The sequence below is a fragment of the Strix aluco genome, chromosome 1, assembly GCF_031877795.1.
Source record: "Strix aluco isolate bStrAlu1 chromosome 1, bStrAlu1.hap1, whole genome shotgun sequence".
Lineage (NCBI taxonomy): Eukaryota > Metazoa > Chordata > Aves > Strigiformes > Strigidae > Strix > Strix aluco.
In genome coordinates, this window is record NC_133931.1 from 36,184,480 (window position 1) to 36,208,982 (window position 24,503).

Below are 24,503 nucleotides of genomic sequence, written 5' to 3' on the forward strand. Positions count from 1 at the left end.
AAAGTTAATGCTGCTGGAAGGAAGCGGGGGAGGGAGCTGGGCTTGGAGATGAGAATTGGGACTTTGAAGCCATCTGAGAAGTTTTCCTCTGGCCTTGATTTGTAACAACAAATATTGGCAGCCTGACTCTGAGTAATTATACGAAGTTTCAAAATAGAGCATGCGGCAATTGAAATTTCTGTGAATACAATTACTATTGAGACCCAATTGATTTTAAGGGAAATTACACTGTTGGGTTCAATGAAGTCTGGATTCTTGGGGGAGCTGTAGTTATCAAAACCTGAGAGCTAGCTTAAGACCATCATCTGTGTCTGTGGGGAGGGGAAACCTCAAAATTGAGTCCTCTCCTAGACACATTGACTGGAAGTGTCTGTCTCTCTCTCCACTGAAGATGAGGGTTGGCATGATCATCTTAAACTAAATGCTTCATTTTAGATGGTTACAGTTAGGTGAGAATCTAACCCCTGCTGAACAAATGAGGGTCATGGTATAATTACTGTAAGGTTCAAAAGAATTTACTGCAGTAAATTTCTTAAAAACAGTTTACAGGAAAAGCAATTGATGCAAGTGTAAAATAAATTACCCTTGTAATGATTATTTTAACTTAGACTTCCACTTTTTCCTTTTCATTACAAGGCCCAAAATGTGGAATATTTATGAACTTCACTTTTAGAAGATACTTCACCTTTCCTGACCGTCGTAAGAAAAATATGTGTGACTGAATATTTCAAGGTTAAGGACGTACATATTTACTGTATTCAACTGCTGCAAGGTTTGTGATTTGAATGTGTGTTTATGAATCACTTGTATTAGTCATAAATGCAGGATTGTCTTAATAATTTGTCAAAGTGGGCTTGGATTGCTGTTCTTTCCATTTTCTTCATAATTCTAAATGCTTTAATTAACAATTATTTTCTCTATATCTTTTTTTTTATTTGCTTGTCCAGTCTTATATGTCAGCAGCTGAAAAATTATGCAATAATTGACACAAATAACTAAAATACAGTAATGATCCACTGCTCCATCTACTGTTGAACAGTGACATGAATAATGCTTCAGGAAAAAAATACGGAACGCATTTAGGAAATAATAACAAAGTGGAATTTGCAACAAATAAACCTATTGTTTCTGTGGTTAGTGAACAAACATATTTTTCTTGCAGAATTAAGAATTCTGAGTACAACTTTAATTCAGAGCTCAAAAACAAACAGGAACTTTCCATCTCCCTTTTCACCTTATAAGAGGTGCTGACAAAACTGGTTTTGTTCATGATAATGGAAAATAGTTGGAGAAAAGACAGTCTAGCATTACTGAGATGACTCATGTTATACAGTGCGCTGTACTTATATCACTGGCAAAAACATAAGTTATTGCTGTGAAAAAAATTTGCAATGGTTTGTAAATTCTAACTTTTTTCTAGTAGCACTAACTGAAAGATGAGGAAGGCTTAAATAGTTGTGGGAGGATGAACTACGGAAAAATGGCATGTGTGTGAAATGTGTTTTGTAGTCTTCATGGAACAACGGGACTTGATTATTTTGTCAGCTCACTGGTAATCTCTCATTTGTACTGCGTTCTTCGTGCAGCTTAGTCTTTTGAGGAACTACCGAGTATAGCTTTTATTGCCTGTTAGAGTGCTAGCAAGCAGCTCCTCATCATCACTGGTGCATTTGATTTGACTTGTTCATTTTTGTAAGCAAATTATTATTCACACATCACAGAGAAGGATGATTATTTTCGATTTTTAGGCAGTTACATTTCCATGCTGAGCTGGAGTAAAAGCTTGAATGTAAATTAGAAAAATTAGCTTTCTCAAGGATACTCACAGGTTGCAATTTACTCCTTTCATTTTGCCCCCTATCTTGCAAACAGCTAATTCTCCAAATCACTTTGCTCATTATGTTGCCTTCAGAAGGGCTACTTTTATAAACAGTTACTAACATGTTTACGTATCTTTTGAGCTGAGGTTTTTGTGCCAAAAATGGTGACATTCTCACTGATTCTTATGTACCATAGATAGTATTAAAAATCCCCCTGTAGAACTATTGAACTTCATTAGAAAATGGAAAGTAATTTTCAGTAGTTCAATTTAATAGATAAGGCAATGCTTAAATGAAGGCTGCTGTAGTTATAAAAGCTACAACATTACTCTTAAATCAGGAGAGGATATCAGAGCCCTGCCCTCAGCGTGTCACAGACCTGGTGTCTCAGTCTTTAGGGAAAAGTGATGCCATCACTTTTGGGTAGAGCATCTACTTCAGATTATCTGGAAACCAATCAGTATCAGTATTTTTGTGTGATGATCATAATTATCTTCATGAGATTTCTAGAAGAGAAAAGTGATGTAGGAAGTTTTCAGTTGGGTGTTACAAAATACTGAAAGAGAGATGACAGTATTAGATATATTTAAAACTTACCTTCATGTAGGAACTCTTCCTTTCACCCTGCCAAATTACTTCCTTGTTTTGCAGTTAGAGTACTAAGCAGATTTATAATTTACACTGTGTCTATAAATACAGATATATGCTGTATATTTTTTTCCCCTGTTACATAATGCTTTTAAGATGCAAAGAATCTATTGAGAAAACATGTATATCTTGATTTTGGAAAGTGAAAAATTGAGAAACACTAAGGTATTTGCAACGAAATTACCCTTTGGCCGCTTCTCCTGTGGAAAATCTCTTCATTTGTTTATATCATAGTTGTCAAGAACTATTTCAGAACCATATAAAGTCACACATTCATTCAAAAAGCAAAAACAGTATCTACTTAATAAAGACCACTATTTCCTGTTTTAAATTATACAAAATGTTCCTGTACTTCATACTGAAGTTGCTAATTAAAAGCAAGTACAATTGCATGCAAACTAGCAAAGATGTCATTGGGGCCAGTAGTTCATACACATTTTGGCCAAGGACGACGGTTAGCAGCACACACCTTTTCTTAAAACATGTTGCACATAGACCTTAATTCATTATTAATTTTATCCAGCTTATCTTGAAAGAATATAATGAAATTTTCTTTCTCGATCACAATGATAGTTTTTGGACAGAACAGTTAAAATAGTTGACTGCTGTCACTTTTTTTGTTTGTATTTAACAAGGTCTTTCTACTTTTGCTCACGTGAGTAGCATGAGACAATAAGGGCTCCTGTCAAATGCTGCAAACTTCTGCTCCAGCCAGGGACGTCTCTAGGCAACAGCTGCTATGTGTAAGATAAAACTTGTATGGAGACATAGGAGGAATATTGCCTGCTTCAGAGGGTTCTGACGTTGCATTGCAGTTGTTATGGGAAGAGCCAGGCAGCGGCTTTCGGGAGCGGTGGGATGCATCTTTTGCTTTAGTGGTCTTCCTGGGCCTAATTCTAATGTTAAATATTTCAGTACCTCTTCCTACATAGAGACAAACATGCAAATGTCCCACTGTTCCATATCCATCTTATATCTGATTTTTCTTAGTTATCAGCGCATCTGTCATTGTGGAACCTAAGCCCCAGTAAATACTGTGTTCAGGATGGACCAGCTTTACTTGTGCTAAAACAAGTGTGTGACACTGCATACGGAGTTAAAACCATATTGCATGAGCAATAGTTGTAAAAATATACCCAATAGCTTGTAGTGCATTTGATATTATGTAATAGGCCTGGTCCTTTGCTTCTTACAACTCTTGAGATGCCAGCTGCATCAGCAGGAATGCAGAATCAGGGCAAATTCAGGCATGATGTAAACATATACAAATCCCACTGAAATCTCTGTTCCAAACCCAGTGTTAGTGCAATTGTGGTTTAAAATTGATGTTGGGTGCCAGTGATCAACAACGCAGCCTGCACTGATTTGGTATGCAGTTGGAAGAACAAAACCAAAAAGCCAAGTAAACAAAGCTGTTTCAAATAGGTGTGGTGCTCAGCTGGCATAATTAGATTAGTTATTGAAATAAAAAAACTGCACTCAAACCAAATGAGGATCTGGTCCATGGTATCAGCTGTAGGGTAAGTTCATAGGTTAGACCATACCATGGGGTAATGATACACACTAATCTGAAGTCCAATCTTCAGACATCAGATAAAGAACTTTAAGTCACTGTTTAATGGCTGTATAAACACAGAGGACCCTGCTTTATCTTATATCCCCCATCTAGATCATTTATATGGCTTCAGTTCCCATACTGCCTACATGCCATACTACAGAAGAGATTAAATATTCAAAGCCAATTCTTTTCTTGCAGTGCATCATCAACACACTTTTTCTGATCATCTTAGCCTCTGTGTAATTTATCCCATGTTTATCATCACATCATCAGGCTCTGTATGTGTGTGTGGGGATCTGTCTCACACTTTAATTAAATGCAGAGGCTGGGCACACTCCTAAAGTTATTACTTAGACAAAACTCCCATAGGGACCACAAAATCTAACCAACAGTAAACCTGTTTCAGTAAGGTTTACATTTAAAACAGTAAAATTTATTCATATATTTGTGCTATTTGTTTTTTTTAACATGGAATGAAATAGATTTATGTAAAAATTCACATGTATCACTGAAAGTCACAGTCGGGGTTTTTTTAATAATTTTTTTTATTTCCATAGCATCATTTAAGTATTGCTATTTTTGAGAGAGGGTTTTGAGTTACATTTTCCAGTGTCAGATGGTACCTCACAACAACAATATGACATTTTTTGAGTTTTTTTCCAGAAAAAAAAAGAGTTTCTGCTTCCTGAAAGTATGTGCCTGATTTGATGTAATAGATGGAGCTCCTAGTGAAGCAAGAATGTGTCTTTAACTCTATATAGGATTGTGTAGGGTTTTTTAAAAATGATCTTATTAACACTGGTAAAGACTTCAGTGGTAAGCATTTTCCAGAGGATCATGGCTGTTCCAAAAAGCACATAGTTCAGAATGATTGCACAGCCTTGTATTTCAGGATTTCAGTGAATTTTACCTGACAAAACTGCATGCCTCCATAATAAGTAATTTGTATTTCTTTCACAGTTTAATATAGAACATCACAAATAGTTTTCTTGGGGCAAGATCTGGTTGTGACTATAAAGTAAAGGGATTGTGTTTGTGCTGGCTCTGCAGACGGGCCCAATCGAAAGCTGCTTATTTTGACCTGGGTTCCCATATATGGTGTGTGACTGTCCCGAGATCCCTTTTCTCCGCTAAACAAAATGAAATCCTAGGTGCCTTTTCAGCTCGAAGTTGACTTGTAGCTTTGCAAACCGATCTGCTTTCCTGAAGTATTCCCAATGTACTTGCTACAAAATAATGTCTCGCTTACTGGGATGTAGTAGCCAGAAGACATTTCTCCTCTAGAAGTATTGCTTTCATTCACAGATTAGTTAATTGAAGGTAAGGATATATTAGCAGTGAATAACCACAGATTTTTGTAAAGAAAAAAAAGTTCTGTTTTGATCTATTTATACAGTATAAAGTTATTTTTTTATTTAGTACTGTAGACCTGGCATAGTATTAAGACTTCTTTTTTTTGGTACTGCAAATCATTACGTTGTTTTCCTCATCATATTTGGATACGTGTACTGAAAAAGTGTAGAAAAATAAGTGTTACATGAATTGAAAGATACTGTCTACAAAGTGGAAATGCTCCCTGGTCAAATTTAGTTATTGTGTACGTTATAATGTTTTTTAACATAATGTATATATTTTTAAGAGAGTTTTTTTGAATTATGAGCAACTAAAAGTGCTGTAATAGAAACATATCATAAACCTATTTCAGTTTAATGGCTTACTAATGAAATTACTTAATTACTTATTGATTGGTAAAAGCTAAGCTTTAAAGAGTTACTATTACTTAATGCACAAATTTAACTCTATGCAACTGTCTCTCTCTTCTTTGGAAGTATCTGTAAGGTCTATGGAAAGGGCCTTTACACAGTTTTGAATTTTAAAACTTTGGTAGGTGAATAGTAATAATTTAAAATACAATTTTGGCTGTATTTGCAGTTGTTTTTAGGGGTACAGATATTTCACATATCTGCATGGTTTAAACCATTTTAAAAGTTTCGGATACTTTATTTAGTAAATAACTCTAAATTGGAGAAGGCTGGCTGAAATAGTTTTAGCAGACCCTTTCTTTACAAGGTTGCAAGAATCTCAGATATTTGAGAACAAATCTGTTACATATCCAATCAAAACGGCATGTCCGGACGTGCATGCTGGTTGTATGCTTAAAAGCCTCTGTGAGTATCTTTATTTAGCTTCTCTCATTGATATAATGTTGGTTTAATTCCAGTTATTCTATTAGTACGGCTTTTGTTTAAACCCAGCTTACTAGAGGGGACTCATCTATACACAATTAAACTTTTTAAATGAGGAGGGACCCGAGGGATTCATTAGTTTTTCTGGGGTGAGGCTGAAGAAGGTGCAAAAAAAGGGACTCTGGCGTGCGGGCTGGGGGCGGCCGGGCGGCCGGCAGCCAGGGCCGCGCAGCTCCCGCGCCGGCGGAGCGCCGGCGGAGCGCGGCAGCCCCGGCTGCGTCTCGCCCAAGCAGGAAGGTTGACTTCAGACCGCGCAAGCCTCATTGCAGTTGTTGCTTTTAAACCAATAAGGTTGGGACAAGAGAGTAGCTGCGGTTTGCATTACAAAAACAAAACCCAAAGAGAAAAAAAAAAGGGGGGGGGGAACCCAAAAAAAAAAAAAAAAAGAAGAAAAAGGGGAGTGAGGAGGAGAGAGGGCGCGGGAGCGGCAGTGTGCCCCCAGGCACTGCCTGGGCAGACCCACACGGCTGAGCAAAGAGGCGGCGGGGCTGGAGGCAGCCTCCCTCCGCCGCGGCTTTGTCTGCCCGCCGCCGCCCCGCTCCGGCCCCGGCCCCGCCGCCCCGGGGCGCGCCTGCCCCGCCGCGCCATGGGAGGCGCCGCCGCCGCCGCGCTCTGAGCCCGCCACCGCGGAGGTTGCGCGCCGCGGAGACGGCGCGCCCCGGCACCGTGAGTACCAGGCGGGCGGAGCGGGCGCTGACAGCGGCGGCGGCGAGTCGGGCAGCGCGGGGCAGCGGGAGCAGCCAGAGGGGGAGGAAAAGACCAGAAAACCAGAGGGCGATTGCAACAGCCTGGCTGCAGAGCAGCCCGCAGCTCGGCAGCGGCGGGGATTAAGCGGGCGCGGAGCCGCGGGGGCACTTTCCGCCGTCCCGGAGAAGAGCAGCGCTCGATTATAAATCGCTAGGTGCAGCAGTTAATTTTGGCCGTGTTTCAGGCTGGGCTTTGCAGGCTTCCCACAAAGCAAATGTTAGGCGGTTCTGTTTATTGTGATCAGCCAGGTTTGGGGATTCTCCTGTTTGATTTCCTAGAGCGCTGCCGCTTCGGCAGATAGCAATAACGTGATGGGAGATGTTGGGGGGGGGGGGGGGGGGGGGGGAATATAAGCACGCAGTATGGGACACCCGTAGACCTTTCTGAAAGAGACATGAGAGCGTGAGAAAAACGATAAAAAATTGGGAGGAAGAATGCCTGACAGAGATTTTGACAGCGCTTTCTGAAGCAGGAAATCCTTTTGCTTAATGTGTTTAAATTTTCCAAACACCAAGGAAAACACACAGGTCCCCACAGGAGAACTTTTCAAGATGACAGAATAAACATCTACACAACTGAAATATTTGACGTTTATTGACATTTTAGGTGGCTTATTTAGAACGATGATCTTAGAACGAGGAAGTTAAAGACCTTCTGAAGACTCATTAAATTTACATCTTGCTTTTGAGCAACCGAGAACCACAAAACATTCCCAAATAGGTATTTCTCTCGGTGTTTCTGACAAACACCAACACCAACTGCCCTTTGCAGTGAAAGGTTTATTCTGGAAAAATAAAGGTGTTAGTGCATTTAAAGGTGTTTTTTAGAAGGTGGTTGGGTTTTGGTGGGGTTTCTTTGTGTAAGTAAACATTTAAAAACGAGGCAAGCAGAAGAGATAAAAGCTTTCAGGAAAGAAAAGGAGGGTAGTATATTTCATGTGTAGTTTGTTTAAATTCAAAAATGATCACAGAGAGGAATTTGGGATCAGAAGTGGAAATGTTGTGTAGTGTATCATTGGAAGTTTTTAGTGTCAGATACCATGTATAAAGAATCTTTTCTTTTCCATCCCATACTGTGATGGTTCGCAAAGCATCTGCCAGAACACAGACTGCTGGTTTGGTGTGTAAAATAAATTAATAACATGTATATGTATCTGTAAACATATATATGTGTGTATACACATTATATACTTTTATGTATATAAGCATGTATGCACACAGCGTGTTGCTCACAAACGTGTGACGGGCAGTATTTATCCCAGCACCTCACTGCTGTCGGAGTTTTCCCAAGGCCTGGTAGGGTCTGGAAATGAGCAGCCATCCCCTCTCAGCAGTTCTGCGCAGTGACAGACGGCTTGAGTCACGCTTTGCCTTTGGAGAGCAGAGAAAAAAAGAATGAGTAATCATTCTGTTTGAATTGCAATAAGTATGAAATATTTCTTGGGAGCCAAAAAAATCTTGGAAAAGCAGAAAGACATTCTTAAATGGCTGGTCATAATAGGAGCATTGTCACATTGTAGTACTTTTTTCTTAAAGGGAAGAAAGTGTCAGGGTTTCAGAACATTTCATTCATAAGCTTATGAAGTGAGCACGCAGGATAGCACTCTTAGAATTTAAACTAGTAATTAAAAATGAAATAACTGTAATTACCCGCTTCTGATTTAATAAGTGCAATTTGTCTTTGATGTATCTAGTGAAGAAGCCCTACCTCTTCACTTAGAGCCCAGTAATGCAATATGATTATTGGAAGAGTGAAAGTATTACCAAGTTTCGTGTGTTGCCAGCAAGGTGCCTTTTTGTAGCCAATTTACATTTTAGTTTTGTAACGTTTTGGCTGTTGAAGCAATTAGGTCTGTAGTTACTGATAGTGTAGCGCTTTTAAGGAGGCAAAGAGTGCTGTTGGGGGAAAAGTCCTCATCTCTCCCTGCCTCCACCCCTTGTTAAAAGTGACAGATATTTTTTTTTTTTCCTAAGGAGGAACACTCTGATTTGAAAACTGATGTTGTCTTTGAAATTTGCTTCTTTAAAGTAGAAGTGTGTTTTAAGAAAAAGCGCACGTGCTGGCTATAGTTTTCTGGGTTAACTTCTTATTTTCCCTTAGAAAATTTATTTTCAGCTGGAACAATGTTTTAAATTATAGCCATTTAAAAAAAAATGCTCCTAGCAAGCAAAAATACTGTGGAAAACCTGTAATTTAGACAAGTACCTACATTTTATTTGCTCTGTGCTGCTGAAATTTAGAATCCCTTCCCATTTACAGTTTACTTTTCACAGAACATTATTAACTTTTTGGCTTCATACATGATCTTCTGTCAGATGCTTTTGATTTGTAATTTAGCAAAGTATAATAAACAGTGCAAAAGTCATGAATTTTCCTCCGCATCCTGAGCTCTGTGGTAGGGAAAATGTGATAAAATGTGTACCTTAAGTCTTGTTTGATGATCTCTCAAAGCAAGTTTGCCTTCTGGAAATAATTTCTGGGGTTGAAGAGCATGGTATTAACAGATTTAATGTGGCTATTCAATGGATTGGTGGAGTACTATGTGAGGTTTAACAAAATGAGAGAGACAAATTGAACATCAACAAAACCTACATCTGTGAAGAATTATAAATTTAATTAGAAAAAAGGCAAACTTAAAAGACCTCATTAACTAATCAGAATTTGATGTTACTGATTTAAGATTCTTAAATGGATGAATTTTAAGTAGCTTTGCTATTGTTGTCCTTTTCTTGCCATGTACTATGTAGTGCCCAGATCTGCAGTCCGTATTAAGGAGAAAGATATGAACCTTACTTACAACAATCAAATTATACACAGTAATATTTTTGAGGTATTAAGGAGAGTGTGTATGTCATTTAGCATATAAGGCATTTTTAGTTTAAGCAGAGCACAGAGTATGAAGAGTGAGTGACAGCTCCTTTTTTCTCTTTCTGATTTTTTTTTTTTTTTTTTTAATGTGCCCCTTTGGCTGGCTGGGTAAGGGCGTGCAATTTTTTTTTTTTTTTCACTTTTTGTTTGATATGTGAGTTATGTTGCAGAACTTCAATTATCCAGAAATCTTTTGGCAAAATGGGAGAATGTATGAGAGCAAGCACACGCCACCCAGAAATGTTTTTATTCTATGAACTGGTCATCATAAGTGCGGTTCCTTACTACGTTGTAATTTTGTACTACACATAAAAAACTGAAAGCATGTGAAGTGTAGCATTTTGTAAACTGTAACTAATTTCACTCACATCTGTGTCTAATTGTTGTCTGCATTCACATTCTTGAGAGTAGATTTATTTTTCCTGGACCACTCTGTGGATTCAGCTGACCAGCCTAAGTGAGGATTAGTTGTTTTAAAGTTATTTTGATTAAAGAGTCATTTTTAAATATGGTAACGTGCAACACATGGTTTAAATAATCCTTGAGACACAAAGGAATATATCTAAAGTATGTCTAATGAAAATGAAGATTGTGGATATGAACTTTCACAAATCATAGAGTGTTGGAGGACATATAAGGTATATATTTAATTCACTTTGAATGAGCTGTATTATTTTTTTTTTGCCCTCTCCCATGAATCCATAAATGAAATCTCTCTCACCATACACACACGTGCACGTGTGTGTGTATATATATATAGATATATTTGTAAGTGCACAGAAGTTATTATTTTTTTAATTTGGGTAAAATAAATAGTGAGGATTAAATGTATTTTAGAGTTTAGTGAAGTATGAATAATACTGTAGGGCACTTTGGAAAATATCAGTTAATTAAAGCATCTATTTGAAAAAGGAAGTTTTTTCTATTATAAAATACATGTTTTAAAGGATCCTGTGCAAGAGGGAGTGAAGATAGCTCTGCAAGCAAACTTAGTTCTCACCTATAATTTTTTCCAGGTGTTTAGAAGTAACAGCAGAAACATATCCTAAGGCACTCTGCTACAGTTTCTGGGATAAAGAACTGATAAAAAAAAATCTTTAAAACAAAATGCACAGTTTTGAATGTATCTGCCCGTCTAGTTTGATTTGGCATGTGACGATGTATTGAAAAGCACGTTATGCAGTACTTTAAGTACCCAGTTATAAAAAGATTGATGTTTTTCAGCATGCATTATTGCATGCTTCTTGACATCATTTGTAATGTTCTGCATTGCCTGGCTGCCCTTAGCAGTTGTTTACTCTTGCTAGTAGTAATTCTGTCTGTGATTAAAAATAACAAAAAAACCCCCTACAGACACATGAGTAGGATTTGCTTGGATGATTTTTATGGCACTTAAAATGCCTCATCTCTCTTGTCTTTGCTCTGTGATCATTTAAGAGATGTCAGTTCAGGTTGAATGGAAACGCACATTCAAGGATTCTCAGTGCAGACATTAAGAGGACATATACCTTGCCCGGAGAAGCTTTTGTGTGCTTTTAAGCTAACAGTGTCTAGCAGCGTATCTTCACCTGAATTTTATCACCTGCTGACAATCATTACTGGCTACAGAGGAGACTCTGTTAGCAAAGCAACGGTGTTTTGTCTAATAGAATATGAAAATCTATTACTCACCTGAGTTATAAAAAGAGTTGTTTTATCAAACTGGAAAATTATTGCTTGGTTTCCTAGCACAACCAGATTCCTTTTCTTGATGAGTGACCTCAGAGCTAAATGCTACAGTTTCCTCCTATTTATTTAGCCAGAAGTGTTCTTTTAAGTCATTTTATCAGAAATCTCATTAGTGACCAGAATTTTTACAAGTAAGACTTTGTGCAATAACGTATGGGGGTTTTATTTTAATTTGCCCCTGTTGGAGATGGGCTTGTTTTGGAGATGGTTGTGTAATACTGTTGGTCATATATTGAAGATCTTTACCATAGGTAGACATGCCCCTTGTTGGCCCCCCTCCTCCCCAAAATAGTGTCAGCCTTTCTGGCGTGCTTCACCCCTCGCCTTTGGGATGAGCTGACTTGCGGGTTCCCCGTTGCCCAGGCGCGGATGAAGGATGGTGAAGAGTGGAGGAAGAGGAAAGCCAATGTGATGAGGGCAAGAAGCTGTCAAGAATTAAGGGGATGGGAGGAGGAGATAGCTCGGCCGACAATAACAAGAGGAGAGAGGGGTGGAGGATGCTGGGGGCTTGGGGCTGGAGCAGCTCCCGCTGACCTTGGTGGGGTGGCGCAGCGGGGTTACCTTCGTGGGGGTGCACAGCAGCAGTGCCGTGCCGTGCCGTGCCCTGCCGTGCCGTGCCGTGCCGTGCCGTGGGAGGAGTGAGCCCCTCTGCAGCTGTCACGGGCCCCTGATGAATCACTATCCCGTCACTTGGACGCCGTCCCCCGGCGCGGGGAGGAGGGAGAGAGACCTGCCGGGGAAACAACAGTTGAGCCTTCAATTTAAAGACAATATGCCTTTCACGGGCACCGCACCCTCCTCCTCTCATTTTGGGTTTAAAGGACAGAATTGTCATCTGCGGTGATACCCTTTCTTTAAATTAAGGCCTTGCAATAAAGCGGAGTAATAGAGGCTTCTGTTTGTTTCCCTGGTTTACAGGTGCAGAAGTCCCAAACCAGTTCAGATGTTGCTGTTTCCTCAAGCTGCAGGTAAGGGTTTGATTAAAAATCGCTATTTTTCTGCCAGTCTTTTATTCTTTTGGTTTTTAACTTCAGGTGATAAATAAATATTTATTCTTGTTTTCTGCATTAAAGCAGATAAGTAAGTGCCAGAGCGTCGCTTTTACATGCATGCAGCCAAGTCTATAAACCATGAGCATGTACATTTTTTCACCAAATTGTTTGACTATATTAGATACTGACTTTTCAAACTCATTGTGATATCATCCTTCTTTATGTGTAGATTGGTTTAAGTAATGAAATATAAAATGAAGGATTTGTGTTTAGAACTTGTGATTAAATCTCTGTTAAAATGTGAAAACTTCACAGCTGAAATGGCACTTAGGCTTAAGGGTATTTATACCATTACTGTGGGAGGAATTTTTTATATAATTTTAATAGTCTTTAAAAGAGCCTAAGCACTTCTTTTAAACTGAAAAATTACTGGTTCAAATGCCTTGGAGGCACAGTAATCTATGAAATTTCTACTGGGAGCAATTACTTAGACTGAGTACATCAAATAACATTATCAAAAGTTTTAGGTATAAAGAAACGGAAGGATGGGGCACTTCAATCATAAGCTTCCCCAACATCAACCAAGGGATATGTCATAGTGGCAATGACTGTTGGCCTATAAAGACTTAAAAACCCAAATCAGAAATACTCAGCTGCCTATGTGCTGTATAAACGTTTAATTTTTTCTTTGTATTGGAAATGCTCTCTTCTTATTTTGACTAAGCGACAGCTGCTGAGATACAGCAGAGTGCTAAGGCATACTAACGCCTGTATGGATTCACTGTATGTTGGTCATATCCCTTTTCAATTGGGCACGCTTTATGTAATCCACAAAGCAAACAAGTGAGCAGACATAATAATGTTTTAATGCTGCATTTGTTTCAACGGAAACAGAGGAACAATTAAGTAGTTTGCCAGAGTAAACACATACATCAGGAATATCTCATTCCCTGTCAGTAGATGATAGGGTTCCACAATTGCTTCAAGTGTTTTATTTGGTTTGGAGGCCACTATATTGCCACTGAGTGGTAAATCTTGAAAAAGCAGAGTGTTAATTTGTTGTTAAAGGAATATATGTCTTCCTATATTGGTGAGTCTGTCTTTGTATGTATCTCAAAAATAGAAGGTGACATGAATGTTTAAAGTATAGTACTTTGTATCTAACTTTTATTCTCTTAGAAGCTGCAAAAATAATTACGGTAGCTAGTCAGTCATGTGTGGGACTACAAAGTGAGTTTAACTCTGGAGAAGATCAAGTTGGGAGAAGCTATTCATTTTTTACTGTGTTTTCAGGATGTTGATTAATAGCGGGCTGCGTCTCAGAGGTAATTCCTCTGTAATCCATGTTGAATATGTCACTAAAACTAGTTGCATCTTGTTTTCAGGTCTATGGAAATGCAGGATCTAGCCAGTCCACATAGCCGACTAAGTGGTAGTAGTGAATCCCCCAGTGGTCCAAAACTCGATAACTCCCATATAAATAATAATTCCATGACACCCAATGGCACAGAAGGTGAGCCACCATTTTTTTAGTGTTTCATAGTTTGTTTTTTCTCCTTGTCACATTGCTGTTGTGTAGTCAGTATAAAGAAAATGTTTTACTGTTTTAGGTGTTCCGTGTTTATGTAATATGGTGTGTAGAGCCGATGTTCAATGTTTATCAGTAGTTACTATTATCAAGTTTCAGCAATAGCTTTCATTCCAGGTTTATGTTCCTTTCATGGAGTTTGAATGGACTGAGCAGGGATTATGTGCAGAACTTAAAAAAAAAACCCGAAAGGGTAGTTTAATGATGAGAAAAAAAGGAGGTTTACAATTGTTGTACTACAAAATGCAATCTTTCAGTCTTTTTCACTATTTTGGTATTTTTTTATGTTCTCACTTTTTGCAAGTTCCTAAGGCTATGAAAGTTTTGTCAAGTAGGCTAATAAAACAGAGTGTTGAAATTTCCTCAGGCTAGCTTGCTGCTCTGATGGAGTGGCCAAAATTCAAACAGGTGTAGTAATTCAATGGGGTAAACTGATACCTATTTTTCAAGAAGCAGTCAGGCAGTTGATAAGTTATGTTTGTTCTCAGTAGAATACTAACAGCAGAACAACCTAACAGCTATGCCGGTAATATAATACATATATAATACATATAATAATATATATAATGAAACACAGAAGGGTTTATATAATAAGCAACAAAAATTACCCTTTCCTGTAACATTTCTGTGGCAATAGTAGGAAAGATCGTACATGACATTTGGCTAGCTATGTGAACAGAGATTTTAACGCATTTATAGAAAAGAGAGTCACGCAGCTTCAGTATTACTATTCAGTATAAATGTATAGTTAAACAACTCTTGTAGCAAAGATATGCCTTTTTTTTCCTAAGAACTGGGTCATATTAGTGCTGTCAGGCTGTTTAGGATTATGGACATACATTGCATTCTTTCAGGAAAGGCACATGTCAATCAAACAGATGTCGTCCCCCCTCAATTCCCCAAACATCTCTGTTATTCATTCTAATTGGAGTCCTCTGTAGTGGGGAGGGTTTTTGGGTTATCAGATTAACAGGCATTTGTGCCAGAGTTGTGTATAATTTACTTTTCGCTATTGCTGTAAAAGTATTGCTGCAATAAATTTTTAAGCCATTTGACCAAAAAAAAAAAGAGTAAGTTTTAAAGGAATAAAGTCCTTAATGTGTTAATGTAGTTTAAGCAGAAAAATATTTCATGTCCGCAGATGAGTCTTCTTCCTTTTAAATACCCAAGTATATTATTATATTTTTATATCATATTTTCAGATATATACCGGTTAGTTACAGGATAAAATTGCTCAACCCTTTCAAGTTAAAATTCCTCTAGCTCACAAAAGCCTTTGCTGTAAACTTCACCAGCTCTTGTACCTTCCATGTAACTTGAAGGTTCTTTAGTAGCACAAAAAAAGGGAGCGTTCCTTGAAACACTGAAAGACACTCACCATCTGGCTTGACTTTTTGTTCTAAGTAGTTGTGTGCAGACGTACACTGAAAAATGGGGTGCTTAATATTACTTTCTCTGAAAATGAGCTATACATTGTATCTGTTTGTGCACTGACCTCAGGTAGCAAATAATTTTTGAAATAATATCCCAACTTCTAGGTAGGTATCAAAGTTTATTGAAGAAAGTACATAACTTATTTATCTGACACCATAATTTTAAAGCTCAGGCTTATTAATTTGTGCTGAATTCTACCCAGAAAGCTATAACTTACAATACATGTTTACCTTCTGAGACAAAGCCAAATGGTTTTCTTTTGTTTGCAATTTTCCCTCAGGTGACATGACCCTCCTCAGCACTGCAGACTGGTTGCTAAGCCCTAGCACACAGACCCCCGCAGGTTTGGGTGGCTGCGGTGGGCGCAGCAGGCGTGGGCGCTCAGCATGTGTTTTCAGATGTTGTCCAGAAAGCGTCCCGAGAAATAGCTTGTGCTTGGCGATTCTGGTCTAAACTTTCTAAATTGAAAATTCCTGTCTCTGATTGCTCTTAAGTGACAAATAAGGAAAGGTTTTTGAAAGAAATGTAACCAAACCATTTATTTCTGAATTAGATGTGTGCCAAGAGACAAAATTTGTGAGCGAAGCAGATGCCTAAGAACCTGAAAGTGGAATTTTTGCTGTTAAACTGTTTTATCTTGAGGAAATGTTTGGTTTGGGTTTCTTGAGCTGCTACACAGGCTTAAGAAAAAAAAATGGAGTGAATGAAGCAAGGGTTTCTTTTTTTTTGATGAAGGGTGAAGTAAAATTATTTTTTCTGAGATTCTTGAAGCAGAATCCTGCTGAGACACAAGTGGCAGATTGTAAGGATGCAGTTGTAAGGGCTTGCCAAACACCTTTCTTAAAATGCTGCAGTGTGGTTTGCTTGCTTGTTGCACGTGGAATGGAGATGTGGGTTGCTGAACCTTCACATGTTAAATATAATATATGAAAACAGTGTCTAATCTACTATGCACTTATTCTCACTAACATGAAAGAGCCCTCCTTTTCTGGTGTAAGGGACCTTCATGTGAACAAGAAACAGGGCCTCCAGGTATTTGCATGTCATAAATATCTTGTAAAGATATGTTAAATTTGATTTGACTATGGGTGTGATTTAGGCAAGTTTCCATACCCCGAAGTGCAGGATATGTTCACTAGATGAGGAGGAGGGGAAAGAAAAAAAATAATCCCCTGTCCCAAAGTGAAATGGCCCTGTTTCAAACAAATATGTTCATTAATTCCTCTAAGGCACATTTTCAGACTTGTCTCTTATTGATGTTGTTCTACAAGAGGATGTGGTTGGAAGATAGCTCACTGTTATTAGCTAATATTTTTAGCTTCACACTTAGTGGTAAGTTTTCAAAGCACTGAAGGGGGATTTAGTTGTGTGAGTGAGTCTGAGTTTAATCTCTGCATGCAGCTTTGATATAACAACTCTTTGTGTGCTTCATTTCACTTTGGTAGAGCAAAATTACTGTAGTGCAAAACTGACCAGGTAGTGCTGGCCAAGGACTGCAGCTGGAGAAATTCAGGGGGTTTTGGATGACTGTTATTTATTTCCTTCTACCTAAACATTTTTAAACAAGTCAGATTTACTACTTCTTGTCTCAGATAGCAATTCCTCTATGGGATACTTTTAGACCATAGTGATTTCTGTAGAACAAACATTATCCTTTTAAGTTTGTAGCAGATCATGAGACAGTCTTCATAGCTCTGGATGTATGTGTGGTGAGGGGAAAAGTAGCATTTCCTTAACATCTTGATAAAAAAAAAAACCAAACAACACAGCTAATAAGAAATAATAACTGCTGATGTTTGGTTTTTTCCTTCCTCTTCTCTGGGCCAGGAAGCATGGTCTTCAAACTAGTGATGGGGAAGTAACAAGGAAATTATAGACCCTCACCAGTCAGAAATTTCCCAGCATCAAATACAGAGGAGTAACACTAAAATGTCTGGCCAAAGACACTCAGAAAAATCAGTCCTAGCATGCCAAGATGGTGTTGATGATATAAATACTGCAGTATTTGAGTTTTCCATGATCTCTTTAAGTGTTTTTCCGCAGAATATACTCCATTGTAGGGAACAGCAGACACTGGACACCAGTAAAAATCTGGCCCTGAATGACTTGCCTAAGAAAATCTGTTCAAAAAAAAAAAAAAGAGAATTGAAGTAGAGTTCAAAATGTTCATAGTCGTGCCTTATCTCTAATCTTCCTTTGTCAGCGGATTGCTGTGGGTTGATACTGAAGGAGTTAAAGAAACAATAACAACAGAAGCTAATAAAATTGTCATTCATTAAGTTTTATCAGACAGCTAGTGGCTATTTCAACAACAGTGCCCACTTTGGTAGATATGCTTTAGAGGGGAAAGGCTGCGAGTAATCAATAAATTTGAAAGGAGTAGCAAAGCTGTTTTCCATAGTGGACAACTGTATCCAGTTTCTGCCTACAGTGATCTTTACTTTTATCTAAAGAATGTAAATCAGTTCTGACAGATGACATGGAGTGAGAAACAGAAGCCTGTGGCCCATCATAGTGATGTTTTATGCAACAGAAATGGAAAAGAATAGATGAAGATTGGGAGAAGGAGCTGTGGTTTCCCAAGCAACTACCCTTCATTCATGTGAGGAGTATGGAGCTGCTTCTGCCCTTGTTTTTGAGTGTTTAGAAGGAAGAAGAGAAGGCATTTTCATATCAAGTGGGAAGAGAAAATGGGTAACAAATTGAAGATCAGATTTTCAAAGATACATAGGAAGGGAGGCTTCAAAGGGAGTTGGACATCAAAATTCTTTTGGAAAAAAAAAAGGTTTTTGCTCTTTAAGTACCTGCTGCAACATGAGAATCAGATCCCACACAAAGGCAGTCAGAGCTCCCCACTACGTGACTATCTGATGGGTGGCCATTAGAAAGGTTGTTTTAAGTCTGGTGAAAATAAATCCATCTTCAAGGTTTCAAAAGACAGCGCTGTGTAGTATGTTTACTGTTGAGTTGCAATATTATAGAATGGAGAAAAAGTTGTTTTCACTATTTTCTGAAGTAATGGTGGAGTAAGATGTTGAAATCCATAGAGAGGCTGTGAGCTGGTCATTGTTAGGGCACAAGATGTAGATTTATGTAAGTAAATGATATGTTGAGCATTCATTGTAATTCTAACAATATTTTGTAGCACTCAAAATAGTCTTTCAAGTATTGCAGTCAAGCCTGTACTCTGGCAGTGAATGATTTTTAATTTTGTATAAATTATTCAGAATTTTGTGTACTTTGGGGTGCAATGTACAGTGTAGGTGATGGCAGTCTGACAAAATGATCCTCCTTTGGGAGATGCTTGGGTTCTGGTACCTTTTAATCACTCATTTCTGGAGTTTCTGCCAATTACGTATGCTGAAATTTCTAGACTTGTGTTTGTGATGAAGAAGTTGATGGTATGAAACTTGTAATTGATGCAGAGATACCTCCATATGTAGACATCCTGAAATAATAGCACAGTACAGGTAAATCTAATATTTGCATTTCAGTAGGGTGTTAGTATAAAGAACTACTGATACTAACTTTTTTACTCAGCCCAGAAGAGCACAAGAGGACAGTTGTGTGGCCAGAGGCAAAGACGGCAGTGGTCCCAGGCCCCAGACTGGCAAAAGCAACCTGGGGGTCTGTAGGGGCTAATAATAGTCTTCAACCTGCTGCCACTCTGGAGGATAAAAATCAGATACACATCACTGCCTGTTTATGCGAAGGCAAGGGGCTGACTTGGACTATCTTTTCTTCCCCGCTCTTTACCTTTTTATTCTTGCTGTATTACATTGGCTTCCTTCCAGACTCTTTGTCTTACCTGTGCTTTTATTCTCCTGCTTCCCCAAGAGTCCTTCCGTCTGTTCTGAGCACATGTAGCATAATGCTCTATTATTCCTCTTCCGTAGTTTTTGGCCAGTGAAGTAACTTGTCTACTCCTCTGTTGGCTCAGTCCAGCAACTCCTGTTGCAAGGTCTTGAGGAGGAGACTGGCTAATAAATATTTATGTATTTATTGTCTTTTCTGTATGTATGTGCATCTGTTTGTAAAAGCTTCACCATTTTATTTTCCCCCATAACATTTTCCTGAAAGAAGGGACTTTAAGTGAAAAGTTAATAACAATACTGTTGCCACAGACATTTGAGGGAAAGAAAATACTCCAAATGACAAATGACTTAAAAAAAAAAAAGAAAAAAGAATGGAACGTCTTGGAAGCACTATTATTTTAATATCATTTATTTTTGAAACCTTCTCATAAACATGTTTGCAGCACATGCCACTTCAGACTGTGGATGGAGTGTGGTGGTGTGAGAGCACCCTCTGAGTGTGTCTGAGGGTCCCAGAGCCCCACTGTCACAGTGGCTTTGCACAGGCTGCGGGATGTCAAGAACCTGTGAAGATATTCACTACTTCCCCAAAAACTGTAACTGTAGCACAACTGCTAGGTGCGGCATTTCTTCAGTGGGACCAGCCTGTTACGCACAATCTGCACATGTGCAATAGCATGATTGCACAGCGTAAGATAGAAATATCATACGCCTGGCCAGTAATACAGATGAGAAGGAAATCCAGCCCCTGCTGTCATTGTGCACCAGCAGAAGCTCCAGGGAACAGGAGTAGAACATCTTAGTCTAAGATCACACCTTAGTAGACAATAGGGTGATATTTGAAAAGCCTTAGCAGTTTCACAGACTTGTGACTTGATGATTTAGCACTAGCATTTTCATCTTGTAATCTTCTGAGGGGTTTTGGTTATCACAGATAGATAAAAAAGTGTAACTTGGTTACACTTCAGGATTAGCCGTGTCATCTGACCCCTGGTCGGTGAGTGAAGTACCTGTGCCACCTGGTTTGATGAGACAAGCTGGGGAGTTTGCTGCTGCTGGGTGGAGGGGAATGCAAGCTGGTGCTATTCCTCTTTGTCCAGGTGAATTTGGGTCTGACAGTCCTGGAGTTCAGACCCTGGCCAAAACTAGAGGATATTATTTCCCACTTGTGAAAGGTCCCACGCGCTTTGTCATTCTGCTTCTGTCTTCATGTCTGGTGTCTTGTACACCTAAATGGCAGAGCGGGCTTGATTTTTCCATGATGCTCTCTGTTCACCTGAAGCCCTCCGTGTTCCCAGAAGGTAGCTGAAGACAACCTCCTTTGCCATTAATGGCTGGGGCTGTGACGTTGTGCGGTCATTCTGTCTGGCTTTGGTTAAAGAGTATAGATATTTTACATGGATGCTGTGCAAAATGTTACACATGTAGGGGAGGTGTCATGGTCGAATTCCCAACTGAGTAAGAAGTCAAAAAAAAAAAAAAGGATATAGGCCATAACACCTCTTAAAAGGATTGTTTCTTGGGTATGTGCTGCCTCCGTTTGGATAGGAGAGATACAATCATTTGGTATAAATTGACAGTTGAGTGTGAAGGGGTAAGAACATTAGTCTGACTCAGATATTCTCATCTCCTTACTGCAGTGAATGAGACTATTTTAACCCATGACTGTACGTGTCAGATTAATATCCAGGTTAATTATTGATTAGCAGCTACAAATACTGACAAAACTTGTCTCCACCCAGATGGTTTCGAATTTTCTTTCTGATTTTGCACTGTAGCGGTGACACCATTTCTTTGTAAATTTAAGGTTTTTACTGCTAGATGAGCAGGTACAATGACATTAAAGCTCTTTCAGTTGTAATGCATAATAATGTAAGAGGAAGATGAGGGTCGTGGGGGAACCATGCATGCAGTGAAAGCTAGGTGTTAGCCGCAGCCCAAATACTGCAGGAGTTTTGAAGCCTCCTCACATCAGGGGAGGGGAGAGCAGGAAACAGTCTGGGCTTGAACTAGAATGTGCTGCTTTGAGCAGGGACTTTCTTTGAAAAATGAACATAAATTTAGGCTGGAAATTACCTTGTAGTAATTACCTTCTGGTAATTTCCAGACAATGAGATTCGGGAAGAGTCCTCTGCTTTGAGAAGCAGGAGCAAGTAAGTTTATTGGTCTTCATGGTCAGGAGCTGATGATTTGATAATCTGTGATAAAAAGAGAGAATAATGTCCTGGATAGGAATTAGTATAATTGAGTAACTTGTTTATAAGTAACTTGTAACCTGTTTATAATTGCAAGATTCTTCAGTACAGAGGAGAGTTTGAATAAAATAATGGAAAATATCATCAGCCTAGAGATTCAAGGTACAATTTCCGTCCTGTTCTTAGTGACAATTATCTCTGAGCTTTCAGATAAGCTTTGGGCTTCTAGTGGGGAGAGAAAGAGGATGGTATCAAGCAAATCAGTGTATGAATAGTAATGGATACATAAAATATTTAATGAAGATATCTACCTGGTGTTTAGCTGCTAACATTCTTTGAAGATGTCCCCTTGAGACAAACTAAAATAGGGCTAGAGATTGTATTTATATGTATGTCTATAAAGAAACTAAGAGCCCTGCTTACTTTGTTGAGACTGTTTGTGCCCCATGAACACTGAGAGCTGTCAGGAATGATTTCATTTTGTCCACTTATTCCTATAATACAAAGAATGTAACACAGTATTAATTCAGCCTTAAAACTGCAAAATTAAAACTGATTTAGTAAGTCAACCATGTTTACAATATTTCTATTCTGATTTAATGTATGTGGCATAGCTGTTAACAAAGACCAGTTCAGTAGAGCAAGCCTTATATGTATTTTAGATAATAAAAGTAATTTTGAAAAGATATTTAAAAACCTTACTTTTTGCATGCTTGAAGGTGCAATCTTTATGATGTATTCATATGACTTTTGTGTTAGGAATGGCCAAATATTAGGTCTCTATATCCATATTTAAAACAGCCAGCATCTCATTTCTCGTAGCACTCTTTACTGCTATATACACCAGTGACTGCATGGCAAGCTGTGAACTCAGAAAGTTGCTACTTGGTCAATGAACCACATGTAACTATGGGTTCAGTTCTGAAGTTCTCTCTCTTGGTGGAGTTTAGAAGCTGCCACGTAAGTAATTTTTAACGACCTTTTGCAACATGGCTGACAAAACAGGGCACACTGCACTTGCAATCTCTGAGTGTCTTGAGAAAAGATATCTTGACAGTCAATATAACATTAGATCAGCAGTTATGCTATCTCAGAATTTTTGTGCTTTTTTTTCTCAGAGCTAGCATGTGTGTTATTATCTGCTACTCATATTTTTCTATTATTCTGCTGTGTTGTTTTCTTACACAGTTTCTTTTTAAATCTTGTCTTTAGAATCTCATAAATGACTAGAAAAGGAAAATAAGAAGGAAAAATATCTCTTTGTTGACATAGTTTCTTAAGCTCCTTGGTATATAAACCAAATCTCTATCAGTAATTCTAAATAAGTGTTGAATTTTTGCAGCATGTTAGGAATATGTTAGATTTCTTCTTGAACTTCTTATTGGTAATCTGTTTTATTACATGAGTGATTTTGACAGCACTAAAACTTCATTGCAAATTCCTAAATCAGAGTCTGTCTCTATAATGCAAGTCTGATAATTCTGCACCCCTGTAAAGGTCTGTTTTGATAAAGGAGCAGCAGAAATGGGAACTCTCCTGTTTCACTTTCTGCAGTCTCTGTCCAACTGAGCATGCTGTTGGCAGTTACTGGCAAGCTTGCAATGTGTTCTGTGTAGATGTGGCAATATCCCACTCGTTGCCCAGTGGCATCCTGTGAAAGCTTAGGACATGTTGCAGAAATGTTAATTGTCATGGAAAATGTGGAGAGCTGAAATCCAGACCATTCTTAAGGAGCACACGGAAGGGCCAGATCTGTGCCTGTCCAAAGCCTTGCTTCCTTGGACAGCTCCATAAGTGTCTCATGATAGACATCGAGTACTACAGTGACACACTGGCAGACCTGTAACCTTAGGAAATCCCTTCACAGCTATCTTTCCTCATGATTCTGGGGCAAAATATGCTCCATTGTAGGTCATTTTTTGCCTTGGGCAAATAAGAGACCTTCCTTTGCAGTGAGAATACACATGGTAAATATTTCCAGTGGGTAAAATCGTGGCTGTTCTTCTCTTTATTTCTTTGTATAGCAAGCTTTCATCCTCTTGAAATATCTTTAGGCTTAGATAGAAGGAAATATGCATTTTCTGGCATTTTGATTAAAATGCTTGCAGAATGGAGGGCTTTTCAGTTCCTATCCATCTGTATTAAATTCCCAACTAGCTGTGGCGCAAAGGTCCAATAAGGTCATGGTTGTTCCTAAAGATGGCATGATAGGGCTTATTTATTATCACCCTACAAACGGGTATCCGGATCAGGAATAATGTGAGCAGCCTTTCTTATCCTGCTTTTTTATATTTAGGAAATACAACAGCTGAGAGAAGAGACATAAGAACAGTCGTATGAAAAATTTGTGAGCACCTCAGTCAGCAACTAGAATTCATTTCCATGAAGAAGGCACTGCTTTGTATTTCATATATGTTATCCTGTATCTTCAAAAGTAGTATGTCTAGTAAACAGCATTCAGTTATAAACATTGTTGGAAGTATTGGTCATGAGTCATAGAAACAGAAATTCCATTTTGATGAGGTTTTTCCCAAACAGTATCTTGAACAAGGATCTGAGATCCAGAGAGGTGCAAAGGCATGAGAAGCAGGCATTTAAACCAATGGCAAGAGAGGCATTTACATCCACTTAGAAAGAAATTATCCTAAAAATCTTTATCTAGAACAAATGATGCTATAGGTCTCTATAGTGTGAGGTGGCTCAGCGTAGTCCTTGGACTGCTAGTTTGCAGTGATCCAAACAATGGTATTTTATTTCATAAGGAATACAGAAGAATTGTTTCCCCAGTAGAGGAGAGGGGTGGAGTTTGGAGAAAGCGTATACTGAAATCTTCCACCCTTTATCCCAAGTTAGGTTGATCTGTC

General features: G+C 38.6%; 1 protein-coding gene across 1 annotated transcript in view; it reads left to right on the forward strand.

Moving 5' to 3' along the window:
- Nucleotides 1-749: 749 nt before the first annotated feature.
- The window catches only part of EYA1 (EYA transcriptional coactivator and phosphatase 1), a 97,677-nt gene continuing 73,923 nt past the window's right edge, over nt 750-24,503 (forward strand). The window contains exons 1-3 of the mRNA XM_074847208.1: nt 750-772; nt 12,534-12,583; nt 13,993-14,120. Coding sequence (XP_074703309.1) covers nt 13,997-14,120 — 124 coding nt within the window. The 5' untranslated portion in view covers nt 750-772; nt 12,534-12,583; nt 13,993-13,996. The remainder of the gene's footprint in view (nt 773-12,533; nt 12,584-13,992; nt 14,121-24,503) is intronic.